Here is a 20,021-nt window from a genome sequence, read left to right on the forward strand (position 1 = left end):
TTCAGTCAGCACAGCCCATTTTTCCACATGTGTTAAAAACTGCTATCATTTCTTTCTTTAATTCGGTTTGCAGCTCCTCAGATTGCCACTGTCTTGGCAGCTGTAGTCATTTTCCTTGCATCAGGACTCTTATCTAAAATATAGATACAGTTATCCTTGACCTGGCTCAGAGAGTAAAGTCTCTTCGAACTGATACATTTTGGCAAGAAATAAACGTGTGTTCCTGTGCGAGGGAAAAATGAAGTTGCTTTTGATTTCTCCGAGAGTTGGTTTGACTGGGCCTTTTTACTCACAGTGGTGGTGGAATTGGCACGAAAGCAGCATTTTGAAAGGGTGAAAAGGTTTCATTCTGAAGGGGAATTTTTGGCTTTTGCAGTAATGCAGTGCTGCCGGTTCCTTTGATTCCATATATTTGTCTCAGAACACAGTGGCCTACTTTTTCAGTGTGTCCCCTTGTTCCATTTTGCCTGAAGTGTGTGAGGCAAGATGGTGCAGCCATTTTTCTGTTGCTGCCAAAACACAGTTTTGAGGTCCGGGGGCGCATAGGAGCCAGCGCAACCAGGTTGCTGTTTCTTGCGCAAATGCAGCTCAAGTGATGTGGGGCAATGCGTTGAGTGGGTCAATATATCCCACAGGTCCACTCCCAATCAGCAGAGGATGTCAGTATGCATGTACGATTGTGGACATGTATTTCGGATATTTGATGGTGTTGCCATTTGAGAGAGCCACCCAATTGAATACCATTACATTGTTAGATCAAGTAGCAGTATACTATGGAATCCCTTTACAGATTCAAAGTGACAATGGGTCACATTTAAAAGGAAAATTGATTCAAGACTATTGTCAAGAAAAGGGGGTTGAATGTATTTTTCACATGCCCCATCATCCTGAGGCTTTGGGATTGATTGAGAGAATGCACAGCTTGTTGAAAGAAAAGTTGCGGAAAACCAGTGAAGGCAGTCTGAAAGGGTGGGGTGAACGTGTTCTGGATGCAGTGCAAGTGTTGAATAACAGACCAATTGCCAATGGGGAGACCCCCTTGATGCGTATGTTAACACCAGCTTTACAAATTAAACCGAATAGTCGTTGAAACCTTGATGCACTGGGAAATGACACCTCGAGCGCTAGCTCCTAATCGAGCCACACCAGAGGCAGCAGGGGGTGGATTTGCATAAAAGGGAAAAGATTAGACTGGAACCAAGGGGAATCTGTGTCATTGATACAGGAATTGGAATGCAAATTCCATCAGAACATATGAGATTCATTGCTCCTAGATCCGGGTTAGCATTGAGAGGAATCCAGGTATTTGGAGGGATTGTTGATGCCGATTACCAATGGGAGATAAAAGTGATTCAGATCAATAGTGGAGAGAACATGCTACCTTTCCATAAGAATGATAGGGAGGTGCAATTGATCGTTGTACCTGTGAAATTGTCTATGATGAAGAAGGGAGAGCCACCCACTGTGATAACTACACGTGGGGACAAAGGTTTCGGCTCATCAGACAAAATGGTTCTGGGTGGACCACTACGTCGAGAAACCTAGTGGTCCACCGGTTCCGGCAGATGTAATTGCAGCAGGAAAGGACAAAGTTGTAGATGGAACTAGGGAAGAGGAAATGGAGTCATGTTCCCGCTGACAAATGGTATTTACGCGAGTGATCTACTCCACAGATATCTTGTTTTCTTTTGACATTTTGTTTTCAGGCCCTGTTCATGGTGTTTGCACTTGTGGATGTGTGTGGAGTCCATTTAGGCGGGCCCGGGGACATGTGAGAAATGGTGGCATGTGTCTTCATGTTGCAGCTGAATTGGACTATCTGGATGACGAATGACGATTTTGATGTTACCACGCCGCCTGCCACCAGTTCCGCTGCTTGGTATTGTGGCTCCTGGAGGAAATGTCATGGGCATGATGTTGTGCCCCCATCTGCAGTTTCCATGTCTTTTGTTCAGCATGGCTATGCTGTGATTGTGGATCAACCTGAGAATATATGGGTCTTTCTGGTCCATTGTGTGCTGAACATCTCACATTTCTGTTTGGCTGATGTTCATGGTGCTGCAAATTTAATTTCGACGTGCCTTGTGGCTGTGCCTATGCCGGCCCCTGTGTTGCGGCATGTTTTTGGTGTACCGCATAACGATTCCCTCATGGAGGATTCGGATGTCAGAAGTAATTTTTTCATGTAGGAGTACTGCCGATTTTCAATTGTCACTAATCGCAAATCGAGAAATATGACTCGCATTATCACCTACAAAATTGCTCCTGCCGATGTGTGCTATGTAATGACTTGCGATCCGCAGCGCATTGGTAAATGTCAGCAGCTAGACCTGACTGATGCTCCAAGAAGCACTGACTTTGAAAAACGTTTATGTGCCCAATCTATTTCTGTGTGTACTGATGTGTCTAATAACATTTTCTGCAGTTTTACTGTTTTGGCAGCCAGTCACATTCAACATGTTAAGCTCCCTACTGGTTGGCTATTTTCCTGCGATAATTGTACCTACTCCTATATTCCTGCTAACATTTCTGGTGGCCCTTGTGCCTTGACAAGTCTTAGCTTAGCTTAATGATGTTTCCTTTGCAGCCTGCTATTCACCTCTCTAGGCATGCTGTTCACCATATTGGTTTATCTCCTGGACTGTGGTTCTAATTTGCAGTTGTTGTCTGAAACTGAAGTGTTAGCGCTGGCCATTTCTTTGGTGGGGGTATTCGGGTTAGCTGCTGGGGCTATAAATCCTTAACGAAGCAGGCTTGTGTGGTGGTGAAAGGGCTTAATCAGACCTGTGAAGCTTTGACTGAGCTGCTGCTAGACAACAATTTTAGAAAAGCTATTTTACAGGACAGGGCTGCTATTGATTATTTGTTTTTTAAACACAATTTAGGTTGTAATGGTGTTGAAGCGATGTGTTATTTTAATGTGGAGAATCGTTACCGTTCGATTGAGAAGCACATTGGAGGTTTCAAGGACCTGACTTCCCAAGTCACTCAAGACCAGGGCGGGAGCTGGTGGGATCAAATATTTCTTGAATTCCGGAGGCATTGCGTTATACTTTTGTTTGGATTATTGCTGTGGTGATTGTGTTGGTTGTTTGCTGTTGTTGCATCTCTTGCATTACGAATTTGATGGGGATGTTTCGTCAGTTTCGAGAACCGTCTTTTCGTACATTGGGTTTTGACAGTTAATTGTCCAAAGGGTGGAGTGTAATGCGTGTGCGAAAATGAGCTAAAACATGGCAACGGTGCACGGCCATTCTGGACATTCACTTCCAAAACTGCAATGAAAGTGTACGTTTCTGTGAGCTCAATTAGGAGGCAGACATGAATTCTGAAAGGGTTGTGAGATTCACATTATGAACAGATGAGCTCAATATGAAAGATAGTTGTAGTATTGTTTGCTCAAGGACGAGCCAAGACGGGAGTTGAAGATGTGCATGCTTGCGGTCTATCCTTCAGCCGGGGACGACTGGGAAACTAAGAGGGGCAGAGATGTTTTCCCCATAAGAGAGGGGGTATCCTGGTAGTAGAGAGTTGGAACCCTCAGTGATGAAGTCTTGTTGAGAGGGAGGACGCTCCGCTCCAGACCCCGTTAGCATGTGTGAGCTCTGTGCCTACCTGCCTTGGGACTGGGTAGTGTTGTTATGTCTGAGATGACATTTTCTCCCACAACTGCACTAACTGTGATATAGACTTGAATAATCTTCTTCGTGTATAGTTCTTCTTTGTGTGCATATGTCCATGTATAACCTATTATCTTTTATTTTACTGTTTAGCTGTATATCTGTGAAGTGTGTATAAACGGCCTGTAAAGAACCAACTATATTCTGTCAATCTAAGAGTGTATTATTGCCTCCCTGAGTCCAAGAACTTTTGGTCTGTGTAATCTGGAAAGTGGTTTTTAGGGTCATTACACGTGACAGAAAAGCAAAACACTTATCCAGCGAGGGCTTCACAGCTAAGAACTGCTTCAGGCTTCACAGCTAAGAACTGCTTCAGGCTTCACAGCTAAGAACTGCTTCGGGCAGGCAGGTGGTCCCAGTGGCATAGCACAGGGAAGGAGAATCAGAGGCATTAGTCTGCACATCCTCAGATGATTCCAAAGGTAGGCATCACTCTCCCCATTGCGGTACAGTGAACATGCTCTCCCATCTTTTGACGCACGCCCCTGGTCCCTTGGCCCCTGTAGGAGTTATAGAGGTTTAAGCTAGCACCCCATTCACTGCCGGTTTGGTTGTGACCACATATCTGAATGTTCTCCGGGTCCACAGTCTTGTTTGCAATCATGAACGTTATTGCACACCTTTCATTACTTGCCCCTTATGGATAGAATATAGGGCTGTACTATACTTACCTCAAATTGTCTCTCGTGTGCCCAGCAAGATATCTGCAATATCACAAAGTGCTAGCCCAATGAATCAACCCATTGCCTGAATTCACCAGGTTATGTTAGATTATGCCTCGCTTAGGCCAACCAATCATTTTAGTCAAGAGAATGTGCATTCACAGCCATGGAGAAGCGACTGCATCGAAATCTTGAAGGCAAAAAGTTTACTCTTTGGAGATCAAGTCCAGAAACACTGCGGTCTCTGTCATTATGCAATGCAGCATACAGCCTGCCAGCAGGGGATCTCCCTATAGCTAGCGGGCTACATATGGCATGGATAGCAAAAGGCCACACAAATCCCACCACCCGCCCTGTCAGAGCAGCGTTTCTTTGGACCATTTTCCCTTCTACTAAGTTGTGCTTGCGGGAAAATAATGATGGCCTTCCTGTATATTTATTAGAGAAGTGTCCAATTTATCCAACCCAATGTACAATAGTGATTTCCAAGGACTATTCCAGGGGTCTGCAACCTTTGGCTCGCCAGATGTGTTGGACTACAATTCCCATGATGTCTAATCATTGGCTATACTGGATAAGGCTGAGGGCAGTTGTAGCCCAACACATCTGGAGAGCAAAATCTTACAGGCCCTGGAACACGCCGTATGTGCAGTGGTATATACATGTAGCAGTGCTGCCTTCTTTTGGGTGAGCAAAGGCCGCCTTTTATATGGTCTGTTATTTTTACCTGAATTTCTGAGCTATGAAAATTATTACTTCAGATACATACATGACAAATCACCAGGCAAACCAATCTGCAAATGTAATAAACATGCAATCGCGTCCGATTCACAAACATTTCAAACAGGCGTTTTGCAAGTAGTTTCAGTGAAAAGTCAGACCTATGGCTGAATCGGCAGGAAGTGGAGTTTACCTCCATTAACACACATTTTGAAGGTGACGACGGAAATACAGAAAGAAAATGGAGGAGGCACCCCGATAACCGGGGCAGGGGCCTTCCTCCTTCCGCTCTCTCGTCCCCCCTCCCCCCTCCGGGGGCAGGGGAAGAGGGCGGCAAGAGTCCAAAAGAGCGCCAAGCGCAACAGTAAAACCGCGAAGGGCAACAATGGAAAGGGGAGGAGCAAGGGCTTCATATGCAGCGGGCGCCCTGCACAGGAGCACTTGCAGCTCTTTCAGCAGCTGGGCGCCGTCAACCAGGAGAGGATTTCGTTTTATCACAATGGGTTTGTTACTGATTTCGGGCCTCCTTTTCACATTACTGATGTGGGGCCTCCGTGTCACCTTAATGGTTGAGGGCTCCTTTTAACTTTTCGGGTCGCTGCACTAGCGGTGAATTGTTTGGAGGTACGGTTGTAGTTTTGTAATATTATAGCGCTACACATGCCCTGTTTATTGGATTGTTCAGGGGGCACGCAATGCGTTTCCTCAAGGGGAGTCTCCCGTGTTCAGCGTTGGTTTTCTGCATTATATGACGTTATGTGGTCGCTCTGTGCCCTCATTCCGGCCCTCGGGCATTGCTGATGGTGGTATCTATGCGCAGTATATCATTACAGTATCTAAAAATGTGGCCGTTGTGTGGTGTTTGTTCGGTACGGCCACCACACCGATTTGGGGCATTTCTTGTCTGCCACAGTTCATCCTAATGAAAAGGAATCGTTGGGTGGTGATATGTATATATCTGGCGTGACCCAGGAACCACATGGTACTCCGTTGTCCGTATAACCAAGGGTCGGCCCATGCATCCACTCGTAAGAGCGCATTGTTGTTCGCCAAAGCGCACCTCGGATGCAGATTTAATTTTCATAAAGTGTTTTCATTGCATGGTGGGATGCGAGTTTCATAGAGGTATACTTCAGCAATTAAGCGATTGGGCGATTCATAACCCCCACGCTGCATGTTACCAGTATGTCAGTATTTTCTTGCCCAACCGCATTGGAAATGTAATGGTACAACAGGACCGCAGCGAGGCATCTTGTTCACTTGACCATGTTCGCAATCTTATGAACTTCATTGGTGTTCTATTTTGGCGGCAAAGCTGTTTCACTTGACAAGCCTGTGTTTTGGTGCACAATGGCCCCGTGCTGCACTATTGTTTTCGAGGTTGAAGCACGTGTAGTGCAGTGTTGTACTGGAGGCTCGGTGTGAAGCATGAGCTTTTTTGTTTACGGGTTGCTGGGACAAAACGGCATGAGTGCTGAGCGTGTCTTTACCCTAAGAGCTGGGAGGTCATACAATGTGCATAATGGGCTGTAATTTCGGACTGATTGCCGGAATTTATATGGACACTCACGGAATGTAATTCATGCGATTTATTCACACAGTTGTTCGTGGCCGCGCCTCTGTGTACTAATGCGAGCACTCCAGGTGAATGTGATCTTGGAATTCAAAATTTGAACCATTATAGGATGCAGTAGGCAAAGAGATGAAGAGATTACAGATGGTTTCATGTACTTCTTTCTCGATGCTGGAGATGGGATCCGCAGGTTGGTGCATGGTCTCTGCCCGCATGACACATCCTGTTTAAGGCGACGGTTTGTGTTGATTTCAGCTACTATGTGACATGATTGTGTGGGGGTTGCTAGTAGAATGAGTTTGCCGGCATTTTATTACACATGGCAACATCAAGGAGGGAGAAAGGGCAGAGTGTTTTTTGTTTTGTCGCTCAGAACACAGTACCGCGTGTCGCTTAATAATTTAAGAAATGTACAAATTACTTTGAAATTGGTGCAGTGTTTTCCGGCATACCAGATGCTCCCAATGGTATGCCGAGTGTTTAAATGGAGCGTTAATTTGCGCTCATACTTGCTTTACAAATAGCGAGAATTCAATGTGAACCTCGATTCGGCGCAAAAAAGTAACAGATCGGCCGTTTTGAACCTGCAATTTTCCAATGGGGCTGTTTTGTTGTTGATGCGTAATTTAAACAAGTGGATGTTCGGAATTATGAGTAAATTGGTTCATGGCCTCGGCGCCGCACGTTCCCTTTATGGTTCATGGGAGCGAAGGTAAACGCATATGGGCATTCAGAGGAACAAGCAAGTTAGTTCACGGCGCCACACCTGTCGGTGCATAATTTGAGGCGTTGTTCCAGAACAGGTGTATTTAATTTGAATTCTACGCCCAACTGTTCATGGCCCTGTGGCGCAGTAATTGAGGTGATACTGTGGGATTAAGTGATTTAAGGAATGATAAATCAAGTGGCGCATGTATGCTTGCGCCATGAATTGAACTCCATAATGGCCGCAGTTTTTAACCAGCGGATATGTGCAAGGAGAAGCCCATGTCCCTTAGGGCAACAGGGCAGCATATGGTGCTTGAGAAATAAACATGGAGGCCGTGATTGCATAAGGAAAGGACAACCCCTAAGGTTGGTGTGGCAATGTTGTGCCTTTACAAGTGAGGTCTAGGTACGGCTGCAGCTTTAAAGAACTGCTGCAATACTGGCGGGCGGAAATGAAAGGGGGTCAGTGGCCGTGTTTAGGAGTTTGCGTTTAATGTTTCAAGCCCATTTTGGTGCATTATGGGGATTGTAGTTGGGCACAGGATTGATATCAGATTGGCTTTTTATTCTGTAGATTCAATTTATGCCAGACGCAGTCATGCCCCTGGCCGGGGTTTAGTTCCCCGTAAACCTGCAAGACTATAAGTCCCAGAATGCGTTTAGGCATTTGCCACGTGCATTTCTAAATAATGCGGCTTTCATGTAGCTGCTACGCATTGTTTAAGGTGCTCTCTATTGTTAAAAAAGGGTTTGGAAATGGAAAAATTGCGGCTTTACAGTGAAGAAATGTTCTTTCATTACACATGCATGGGATTGGTTTTTCCAAAAAACGAAAGTAATCAGAGTTGGTTTCCAGTAACGTCCACACGAATAATAGGGAATACTTTCTACGAATAGGGATTTTCTGACCATTGATGTTAGTAGATGCAAACATGGTGTAAGTGCATGGCTATGGGATATGGTTTCCTGTGGTTTTACTGTACATTGATGGTAACAGGTGTAAGTGTATGGCCATGGAATATTGTTTTCTGGGGTATTCACTAGCCATCGATGGTAGCAGGTGCATGGGCATGGAATTGTGCCAGGCGTATCCCTTAGGCTTATACACAGCCCAAAACTGTCGGGTTTGAGAGATAGGTGCGTACATATCTCCTGGGTTGATCGCCTTGCCTTGGGGCAGGGGGGCATGTGCCCAAGGCATTTGGGGGGGGGGCAGCCCCGGGTAGTGTTGCGTGGGGGGGCACTGCTGTGCGTAGTGAGTCACGGGTCCCTCCCGCGGGAGGTGAATAGTTAAGTACATTTGCCATAGCACAGCAACGAGCGGAACTCGTGTGTCTGGACTTTTATGCAACATCCAAGAAAAAGGTTAGGATGCATCTGGACCGAGTAATGGTTTCTTAAAGTGGGTTTCTACGTGTTTAGGACAGGATAGCGTGCCACAGGACTTAACATTCTTTTAAGAGGCACAATTACTGAAAGATTAGCGGAAACATTGCTGGTGGACAATATAATTATGGCTAATAGTATAAGTTGTATGGATACAAATAAGCCCCACTTCTGGATAACGAGGCTACAAATACCAGAATGCAATTCGGCAGAAGGCGGTAGCATGGCCTGAAGTTGTTTAGATATTGAGGAATGTTGATGGATAATATGCTGGTTGGTTTTCAGGAGCCATTAGTAAGGGTTTTCCAGGAGGCATTACTTGGGGGAGATGATCCATACGGACAGGTAGCGATTGCACAGACCAAGATTTCCCGGAAATGGCAGGGTGGTTAATTATTCACTCAGCTGACGAATTAATTTATGTATGGGGGAAGGTACCTATCCACAAGGCAATGCTTTTGGGACACAACCTACAAGTCCAAAAAAGGTGTCCACAGTATGCCTCATGTCTGCATTGGGTGGATAACAAATTGTTTTCGGTTCAAATACAGGCAGGGGTGTCTGGTGTGGCAACGTGGGCTCCGCTTCCTCGAACAAATGGCGTTCTCTGAGCCCAAAAACACCTGCAAGGGCAGGGGGTATCAGGCACGGAGGGTTGAGAGAGTCGTGTCTACGAAGGAGATGCTTGGACAAGGCAAGGAATAGAGTCGGATCAGCGCCCATGGGAGCCTGAAACAGCAGGGGCGTCTGGTGGTGGCAACGAGGGCTCCGCTTCCTCGAACAAATGGTGCTCTCTCAGCCCAAAAACACCTGCAGGGGCAGGGTGGTATCAGGCACGGAGGGTTCAGAGAGTTGTGTCTACGAAGGAGACGGTTGGGCAAGGAACGGAGTCGGACCGGCGCCTCTTGGGAGCCTAAAACGGCAGGGGTGTCTGGTGGGGGCAGCGAGGGCTCCGCTTCCTCGAGCAAATTGCACTCTCTCAATCCAAAACACCTGCAGGGGCAGGTGGGTATCAGGTACGGAGGGTTGAGAGAGTGATGTCTACGGAGGAGATGGTTGGACTATGCAAGAAACTGAGTCGTGCCAGCGCCCCTTGGGAGCCTAAAACGGCAGGGGCGTCTGGCGGTGGCAACGAGGGCTTCACTTGTTCGAACAAATGGCGCTCTCTCAGCCCAGAAACACCTGCAGGGGCATGGGGATAGCAGGCACGGAGGGTTGAGAGAGTTGGGGCTACCAAGGGATGGTTGGAAGAAAGGGGAGGCAGTTGGCCTCAAAGCGGTGGTCGAACCGGGAGCCGGTTGTGCGAGAGCAGGTCAAGGTATGACGGAAAGATGGAGGGGACTGAAGTATCCCTAGATCAGGCACAACCGGCAAAGGTGAAATCCCTGGTCAAAGGAGGATAGACGGAGTTGCACTGGGCAGCAAGGTGTACTCAGAACTGCTAGAACTACAAAATAGGAAAAGGGGGAGCCATGGTGGGCGGTAACCCACCTTTGGCGTGGCGGTGTTGTGGCGACCAATGAGAAGAGAAAGACTCCGAATGAGCCATTGCTAAACCGGAAGGGGCTTCGCCCAGTCTGGACAGCGCCTCCTGGGAGCCTAAACGGCGGGGGTGTCTGGCGGTAGCAATTGGGGCTCAGCTTCCCTCCAACAAACGGCGCTCCCCCAGTCCGCAAATACCTGCAGGGGCAGGCGGTTCTCAGACTCGAAGGTCTTGGGGGAGTTCGGCCTGCAATGGACATGGATAAAAAGGGGGAAGCAGGACAAGGAGCAGTCGCTACATCTTTGGAACTATTTTCAAGATCTGTTTGCTGTGGTTGTATATATGTGAAAATAAATCTGCGGCCTTGTTACGCCAAACCAAAAGAAAATGTCTCACCTTACTAGAGGGGAAAGGAAAGGGGCTGGCAAGAATGAGAAATGGGTGATACACTGGCCTAACTAATGGACAAATGCCCAGGTTATGGATATACAAAATGAGTATGTTATGTGTGGACGAGCGGCAAGCGCCGACAGACACCTGCCCAAGCAGATGAAATACCCGGTTTCTCAAAGAGACAACTTGCCCTGTAGCAAATTTCCCCTGCTTTGACCTGGAATTAACTAGTGTTTGGGATGTCGGCAATACATCGGAAATACATTTTACTTTCTTTGGGTTTTTAAAAACATTTTCCTCGAAACTGGTTCACATCTCCCAAAAACACATGAAAACATTTTTTTTCCATAATTCAAATTCCCATGTTACATTTTTCTTCTTCCTGCACCTGGTTATTTGGTTTTTATTTGTGAATCGGTGTTATTTGAGCATCGGAAGTAAGGTAGGCAAAACACTGCGCCTTGCACAAATGGAGTTCCTTGCAAATGAATATGCGCGCGCCCTGCCTGTGGAAATGGAAAGTATCATAGTTGAGTGCAATCCAGAACAAGAAGGGCGCTGGTTGCTGGCATGTGCCAATGGGTACATCTGCCTTCCCGGTGAAATACCGGGCTCTGCTGCCAGTTCGCTGAAAGCAGCGACGGAAATAGATTGCTCTACTTTCTGCGGTGGATGCGGGCGGAGAGGCGACGTGGACTTGAAAGCGCGCAGCAACCCAGCAGAGCACATTATGTCTGGGGAGACGGGCGCTGGCAAGTCGGGGTTCGAGATCCCCGGTTCGTCAGCCTCACAGGCTGATCCAGAATTTGCAGAGGTGGGCGCGAAATACCAGTAACTTGAATCCCTCATATAAACTGAGCCTACAGCTTCGCATCGAAGATACTGGTTTCCAAATCGTGACACCCTCAGTTGGATTTTCTGAAAAGAGTGCTAAATTTGCCACCTCTGGTTGAGATAAAGGCAGGCTGAACAGCTGGGAATATTACATTTCGCTTTCTCATTAAAAGGCGTCCGTGTTGCTTTGACACGTATTCAATGAGTGTTTGGGCATTCTACAGCAACATTCTCCTTATGGAAATTGCTTTTTATTTTGCAGTATTACAGTTTTTCAATAACATTATAATGTGCAATTGAATGGTAGTGGACACAGAAATGTTTTAAGAAACACGAGTGAAGAAAAAACACTTCATCTGCTGTAAACAGGCGACACACCGGGTCGCCCAGCTGGGTTTCGAGAGTCATAATCCCAAGGCTTCTGTACGCGTAGGAGGGAGGAGATTGACATTAAAATTTGAGAAAACATACAAAATCATTCCTTACAATTACAAGCAAAGTGTACCCACTTGAGACATACATTCCCTGTGGACACTTCGGGAAGCAACAATACCACGGTGACCTGCAGAGTGTGCAACCCGTGGCTCGCCAGAAGCTCTGGACTACGGCCCGCATAGTGGCTCACCATTCAATATGCCACCAAGGGCTGCTAGGAGCTGTGTTACAGAACATCTGGCGAGACAATGGTTGCATACCCCTGTACCAACCAGAAGAAAATGGCTTTCTTATGCGATGCCCACTCGCTGCGGATACTGCCTTGGCCTTATGTGCAACCCACACAGTGCTTGAAATGAAAACACAGACGTGCAGGCGCTCACTATCACAAAAGCGCCGGATATCCTTAGAAATAAAAGAAGCTCAGGTACTCACCACAGAAGTGCAGGTTCTCCTCTATCATAAGTATTGGCTTCCGGCTGAGAAGTGCTGGCAATATTGATTTGAAATAAAGGAAGTGCAGGTACTCAGCGCAGGCAAGTACCTGCCCATTTAAATCAATGGACCCAAGCATTCCCCTTGACCCACCTTCATCGGCTGGAGCTGCATCGGGGTGATTCTTGAGGGATCCACAACAGGCTTTGGTCGCTTCAGTGTGTCCAAAACACTTTGCCATTGTGGCGGTAGCCCCAGAAATCTGCCTTCTTTCTGATCAAATGACGTGTGCACACGGTGCTGGAAATTCAGAGGGGCAGAAATCTCCGGGCGTTTCTTCTTCTTCTTGCGAAACATGGCGCCAGGCTGAGGGGGCAAGGGGAGAGAAGGCAGACATGAATACCTTTGCTCATTAAAGGCGAGAACTTTGAGCTTACTTAACACTCTCTGCGATGGAACTAAAGCTCTACTCTGAGACAGCAGCGGAGAACACAGCACTCTGCCCGAGAAAGGCGCAGTCAAAAAGAATGCCGAGGAAGCAGCGCATTCCACACACGAAATGTTACATCCGAGGGTGATAAAGATGGCCAAGCTTTGTGTGCAACTATATCAAATGCGGGCCAACTGCATGATTTTCTCCTTTTTTATTTCACTGTAGGTCTTAATTTCAATGCAATTGTAAAGACGTGACTCAACACTTCCCCCAACAATGTTTTGCCTTACGCTTCACCGGACTTGATATATGTCATTCATATCACGCCTGTACACAAGTGTTTCTAGGCACGATAAGAGGGGGGTGGGACGAGGGCAGGGGTAGGACAAGACACACAATCTTACCAGGCCTTGTATCATTCAGCTTGTGCAAGTGCGACAGCGCAGGGGGAAGGGTGCAATCAGGGCAGCAATGCTGAGTTGAGTGCAGCCAAGGCAGTGCGGCTCTGGGTCCGTGCAAGGAAGCAGGGAGCTGTAGAGGTTACAGTTATAACCCCTAAGTGTGTGGTAGGCCCAGAGGCAGTGCAAGGGAGACTGACCGAGAGGAGCCTGGTACCCAGTGAGACTCTGGGGGTAGCCAAGCAACTAGTCTGCGAAGCAGCCAGGTAGTGATCATGGAGGAGTCTGGTACCCAGTGAGATTCTTGGGGTAGCCAAGCACTAGTCGGCGCGGCTGGAAAGTAGGTCAGCAGGGGAGAGAGAGAAAGCAGAGGAGAAAAGGAAGGTCTTGAGCTGCTTCCGGAACTTCAGGTGGTCTGGCTCAAGTTTGCGAGAGGCAGGGAGGCCATTCCAGAGGGAGGCGCCTGCAGAGGAGAGAGATCTACCTCCACTCCCTGCTTGGAGAAGTTTCTGACCCTCAGAGAGTTGAGCGAAGGACTCGAGAAGGAAGGTATTTTGGAAGAGAGAGTTGGATGTAGCCCGGGCCCCGGCCCCAGAAAGCCGTGTGGACGATGCAAAGGGTCTTGAACTTGATCCTTGCAGCCACCGGGAGCCAGTGAAGAGATTGCAGGACTAGAGAGATACGGTTCCTGGGCTTGAGGCCAAGGTAAGCCTCACAATCCAGTTCTAGATTAGCTGCGGAGGGTAGAGGAAGGCAGATTGAAAAAGAGGCTGTTGCAGTAGTCCAGCCTAGAGAGAACCAGGGCTCTGGATACAGTGAGCTTCTGGGGAAAGTAAGACAAGGACGAATACCTCTGAGGAGGTGCAGCTGGTAGTGGGCTCTCTTGGCAAGGCCTGTGATTTGAGGAGAGAACGAGAGAGTGAAATCGAAGAGGTTTCTTGCCTCACAGGAAGGTGAAAGAAGAGGGTCCAAGCAGGGGGGCCAGCGAGAGAGGGAAAGCAGGAGCAGAGGTCCCACTGAGAAGGATCTCCGTTTTACTGGCATTAAGGCAGAGATCGTTGGAGGTGCACCAATCTGCAGAACACTGAAAGTTAGAGGAGAAGGTAGAGATCAGGTCGGCCAAAGTTGCCAGGTATACATTGAAGAGCCAGGGTGAGAGGATAGAGCTCTGGGGAACACCACATTTGGAGAGAGAGGTGGCAGAGAGAAAGGACCCAAGTTGGACCGGGGAGGGTTGGTTCAGGAGGAAGGTCAACCACTCCAGGGTCTGATCCGTGATGGCCAGGTTCTCGCCGAGTCGATTGATCAGGAGGGCATGACAGATTGTGTCAAAAGCAGAGGAAGGGTAAAGGGGAATGAGGACATAAGGAACACTGGAATCAAGATTAGAGAGCAGATCTTCACGGGTGTTCAGGAGGGCAGTTTCCGTGCCTCTGGCTGCTCTAAAGCCATACCGATGGTCATGGAGACAACCAACAGATTCAGTGTGAAGCACTGGGATATGGCTAGCTTTTCCGGGAATTTTCCCAAGAAAGGAGTGATAGAGAGTGGGTGATATTTGCCGGACATGTAGGGTTTCCAGAAGGCTTTTTAAAGAGGGCATGCACAAGGGAGTGCTTGGGGAGAGAGGAGAGGGATCCAGTGGCGGAAGTGATTGCATAAATCATCCAAGCCTGGAGCGAAGGTGTCAGTGTGGTCATTGATGTTGAAAGTGCGCACCCAAACACGTGTCCTCACAATAAGGAAAAATAAAGATACCACGGCCATTAGGGAATGAGACCAGGAGATAAGTTACAAGGATAACAAACTTTATATATAATAAAAGTATGCAAGCAAAGAACTCTGATGCCCGAGAGCGCTCTGCCAAAACGTACACAGGCAGCACATTATCAAGAGCAATTTCGTCATTACTGACATCATATAATGCACAAAATTATTGTGCGGATTGGAGGGGTCGTATAGCACATCTTGCTCTTTAGGAGATGCCAGGCTGAAGTTGGCTGCTGTTTCACAGTAGATCGGTGGCACGTGGGTCAGCTGGGCTCATCTCCGCAGTGAAGGTCAGGACAAATGTGACAAATTACTAACTGTCTCAGCTAAATAACAGGAACTGATAATAAGAGAAAAATGGCAAACGTAAAAATCCTTGCATGAATGGGGGTACATAGAGAAAATGGTTTAATATATTGGCACGCTGACCTCTACATTCAGGCTTCATTGATACTGGGGTTCCGCTCCCAGGTGTCTCCCCCTGGAGGTTTGATCTACTATTTATGTTCCCTGTTGTCTCATGATACGAGCAGACATGTGTTGGTTTAAGGAGAATATACTGTTGCACAGGATTAAGTCTATGGTGGGTGTTCTGGAATTGTCAGTGTGAGGTGGTCAGAAGTGTATCAACATGAAAGAGTGGGTGGTCAGAGACTGGTGAGCTCTGGTCTGGTGAGGTGGGGGTTGAGAGGGCAGGGGCCGTTTAGTGAAGATGGATGGGCACTTGTGCTGTGGCCTGCTCTGATCTCACGGTCTGCAGAGAGCACATTCTGTGGAAGTGATACTAAACATTTGCAACAATAAACGGCTGGACTTCCGTGAGAACAAGGCTCGCACAGACCTGGCAGAAGGTGCATTTGACAGATTAAGTCTGCTCTGCCCACTTTTTCTTCTCTCCCCCACCACCCTGCTCCCCTTGGAGTGAAATATTTTTGGTTATAGCAACCACAGCCATGGATTTCAATGGGCCTGGTCTTGGACATGGTTGGATCCAAACAAGGCTCCCGATGGGATTTCCAAAAGTCTGCACTCAAAGTGAATGAAAAGATGAGTGACAATGTTGCTTTTGGCTGGTACATGTCAGTATCACTGCATCAGTTTGATATATTTGGAGATAGAATTTTTGTTTTGTAATACCGGGACTTCCGTGAGAACAAGGCTCGCACAGAGCTGGCAGAAGGTGGCGACGTCTTGGGCTCTCTGTGCAAGATGCTGGGGAAAGGAGAGCTGAGTTTTCAGAGGGATGATTTTTGGGCTAAGTAGAAAAGATGGTGTCTGTGCTGATGCAAACTGGTGTCCGTTTTTGGGACTGTGAGCATCGCTATTCATAGAAGTCTGGATGTTCCATTGGCCTACAGGTGATCTACTTACCGCAGGAAAGGCTAGGCGGGGTAGGATAGCAGCATCTCCTCCCCAAAATTCCCCCCTTTCGTTACTCCTAAACCAACAAATACCCTCCACCATTAGTTCCACGTTCCTCAGCCCGTTTTACTGCTTTGTCCCAGGCGGGGGTACCTTTAACGGGCATGCATGCTCTACACACACTTCTCAAATTCTGCCCACGTCGTGCATATTCTTCAGGAGTACGTGTCATGTAAATACATTCCCCATCTAGGTCAACCCACACTTGCTTGTAATTTTCGAGATCCTGGGGCTGTTTGATAGCTGTATGATAATAGTTATCTACCTCATCCCCTGTATGATATATTGCCACCATGCAGTATTTGGGCTCATCATTATCACCAGTTTGCACCTGAGCTTACCTAGTATCACTGCTGCTGGACAGTTCCAACAAAGCCCACACGCGTAGCACAAATGTCGAGGAGAGCTTAAATCAATGATATGAAAAGGCGGCAGAGATTTCAAGTAGAACATGTAAGCAGGGTTCCCCTTTTTGCTCATGATAAGGAGAGCATTGTCAATAACTCGGATGGTGGCAGCCTTCGAGCTACATTGTGGTAGGTGTCTAGCTTTTTAGTTCTGTAGCAGATTGTGGTAAGTAATCATGTAATGCAACTGAATGTAGACAGTTTTCTGAATCAATCACTTTGCTGTGGAAGGGAGCAATGAGGCGATAGTTTGTAGTTGGTTCCGTTTTTTGTGAATTTGTGATAGTGACATGCCTAAGGAATATGTGGAAAACACTGAGAAGTAGTGTGAATGCTTCAGCTGTGACGATCTTCACAATGAAATAAGTGAGGATATCGTCTTTGTAGGTGGCGAGTTTGAGGTCTTGGAGAGTGTTGGTGAAATCCTCTGGAGTAATTGTTCTGAAGTCAATCCTTCTTGGTATATTGTAGGGTGGCATGGAAGAGATATTTGTTGTCCAATTGGAGCGGTCAACGTGTTGCCTTATCTTACCTAAGTTGTTGATGGTTATGCATTTGTTAGTGGATTGAGGTATTGCAGGGTGCCAATATGGTACCTTGCATCTTGGATGATGGCATGGTCATGTATGATGCTTCCATGATGATTGACACAATAGTTTTGTTTAGCTGTGGTGAGGAGTGCCCTATGTGCTGAACGGAGGGTTCTTTGGGTGATGAGATTTTCCTGTAGGTAGGACTTTCTTCAGAACGCCCTTGTCCTTAGAGGATATGCTTGCTGTTGTGCGTACCAAGGTGTGGTGAGCATAGCATGTCAATATTAACAGCATTTGTGATGTTACCATAGCAAAAGGTAGAACACCAGCAAAATATGTGCCAACCACCCTGCAAGTTCTCGAATACCATGGTGCTTCCTGTTTATAGACGAGCGATTTCAGAATGGTGTACATGTAAATTAAGGGAAAGAGATAAAAAAACAAGTCCAGTGTACCTCTGCAAGAAAACCATTATTCTTCAGAAAACACCCAGTGCATATTTTTATTTAATGGAGTGATTGGAATTTTCTGCCTTTTTTGCAGCTGAGCAAAATAGAATCGTTTATCTTTATGGTATGTGGTTGCACAAGGCCAACAACAAGTTCTGTGACATCATATAGAAAGAAGAAACCAATCAAGTACTTGTGCAATGTCACAACTGTTACAAGCTCATATAGTAGTCAAAGGAGGTTTACCATACACAGTAGCATAAGGTGGGCAGGAACACATAGAATACAAGAATCGTTTTTAGGAAACACCAACATACGGTTCAAACATGGCAATTCTCCCCACATCATTCAATTTTTACTTTTCATTTTGGGACATGTGGTTCAGCATTTATAAATGGTAAAAAGAAAACAAAAACGTCTAGAATATACATTTTTTTTTAAAAGGCCTGGATGAGCATGTCGACATCTATGATTTCCAAACATCCATGCATTTGACAGATTAAGTCTGCTCTGCCCACTTTTTCTTCTCTCCCCCACCACCCTGCTCCCCTTGGAGTGAAATATTTTTGGTTATAGCAACCACAGCCATGGATTTCAATGGGCCTGGTCTTGGACATGGTTGGATCCAAACAAGGCTCCCGATGGGATTTCCAAAAGTCTGCACTCAAAGTGAATGAAAAGATGAGTGACAATGTTGCTTTTGGCTGGTACATGTCAGTATCAAAGCATCAGTTTGATATATTTGGAGATAGAATTTTTGTTTTGTAATACCGGGAGGGGACAATAGAATAAAGAGAATGCATTGTTTGATTCTGAAACAGATTACTACATTGACGTCTTGCCAGTAGGATGAGCGAATACAATTAATTAGCACCCGGAGCAGGGGAGCGAACCAATCAGGGTGCTCAGATCGCAGGCTGAATCCCATGTTTTCAGCCCGTGTTCCCAGCAGCCTGATGGCTGCTACCCCGCCTTGCCATCTTCCCCCATCCTCCCCACATGTTTTTCCGATCATTTCACACCTGTCTGCCCTACTTACCAGATCCCTTCGGAGGTGGCGAGGAGCCGCTGCAGCTCTGTCTCCTCGCCGACCGTCATGGAAATGGAAGAGGGGCTCCGTATGGGTAAGTATTTTTTTGAATGAACAGGATGCTGCGAGTCGTCCCTTTCATTCAAACAAATTACATTGCTATTAACACCCCAAGTTTCCGAATTGAAAATCCGAGGTGCTAATAGCAATAAACTCCCGTCCTGGGGGGCTCCACCGGCTAGTAACGGTGCTGGGGACCCAGCGTTGAGGCCCTTGCTTCACTCAGGCCTATAACTCGGGAAAACTATATTTTAGTACAAGGAAATCGTTATTGATCTCCACTCAGCCAATCAGAATGTTCAGAGTGCAGTTAATACTACTGGTATTGATTGCATTCTGAACATTCTGACTTCAAAAGAAGACCGGGAAGCAAGAATGCAATTTCGAGACAAGGTCTCTCTCAACAAGACATTTCCTTTCTAAGAGAACCATTTTTTCACTGCAACACTTTATTTAACAAACTAACAAGAATGCTAAATCTTGGGCAAATGCTTTCACTTTCTTACTGTGAAACCATTTACCTTTTACATGACCTCTATTGCATTATCATGTTAAACCCATTCTAGTTTAACCACGTTTCCAACTGAAATTTTAAATACTATAAAATAAAACTACAATTAAGTAACTCAGTTTGTCGATTCACTGTCCCATTATTAAAGTACATTTTTTTCTTCAGCACGCAGCTCCAAAACATATATTGCTACTTCTATTATGTTCTAATGGCCTTATAGAATTCGGGAGGGGTCATTATCGCTTGGGATAATGACCCTTCCCCCAATTTATGGCCCAAGGCGAAGGCAGGTAATTATCCCGTGATAATGACCCCTCTGATTGTATATAAGGGTATAACAATACATAAGAATCATGGATCTTCTTCTATGAACAGATTATTCAAGGATTCATTGAACATTGAAATGCAGGCAATGGAAGGAAAGTATTTACCGCTGATTATTTACATCATATTGAATAACCCTTTTTAGATTTTGCTTTATTCCATGCCAGGTACGAACACTTGATCACATCTGAAAGACAATTCTTAGTTATAGAAGCCACACATATTTTTAGAGGTTCTGTAGCTACTTGCAATTCTTAGTCGTCAATCCCAAATATCGTGTGGCTCTGTTGGGTCCCTCTTCGATTTCTTATCCCAATGAAATTCCCTGAACATTCCAAGGCAATTGTGCTTTTACATTTTTGCTCCATTTCTTTG

The 20,021-nt window shown here is 46.4% G+C and overlaps 1 protein-coding gene across 6 annotated transcripts in view; it reads right to left on the reverse strand.

Moving 5' to 3' along the window:
• PAK6 (p21 (RAC1) activated kinase 6) overlaps positions 1-20,021 on the reverse strand; it is a 939,585-nt gene that overhangs the window by 511,000 nt on the left and 408,564 nt on the right. For all 6 annotated transcript variants that reach the window (XM_069637521.1, XM_069637525.1, XM_069637520.1 and 3 more), the window contains one exon: positions 12,463-12,675. In XM_069637521.1, coding sequence (XP_069493622.1) covers positions 12,463-12,666 — 204 coding nt within the window. In that variant the 5' untranslated portion in view covers positions 12,667-12,675. The remainder of the gene's footprint in view (positions 1-12,462; positions 12,676-20,021) is intronic.

The sequence above is a fragment of the Ambystoma mexicanum genome, chromosome 14 (assembly GCF_040938575.1).
Source record: "Ambystoma mexicanum isolate Mex_15411 chromosome 14, UKY_AmexF1_1, whole genome shotgun sequence".
NCBI lineage: Eukaryota > Metazoa > Chordata > Amphibia > Caudata > Ambystomatidae > Ambystoma > Ambystoma mexicanum.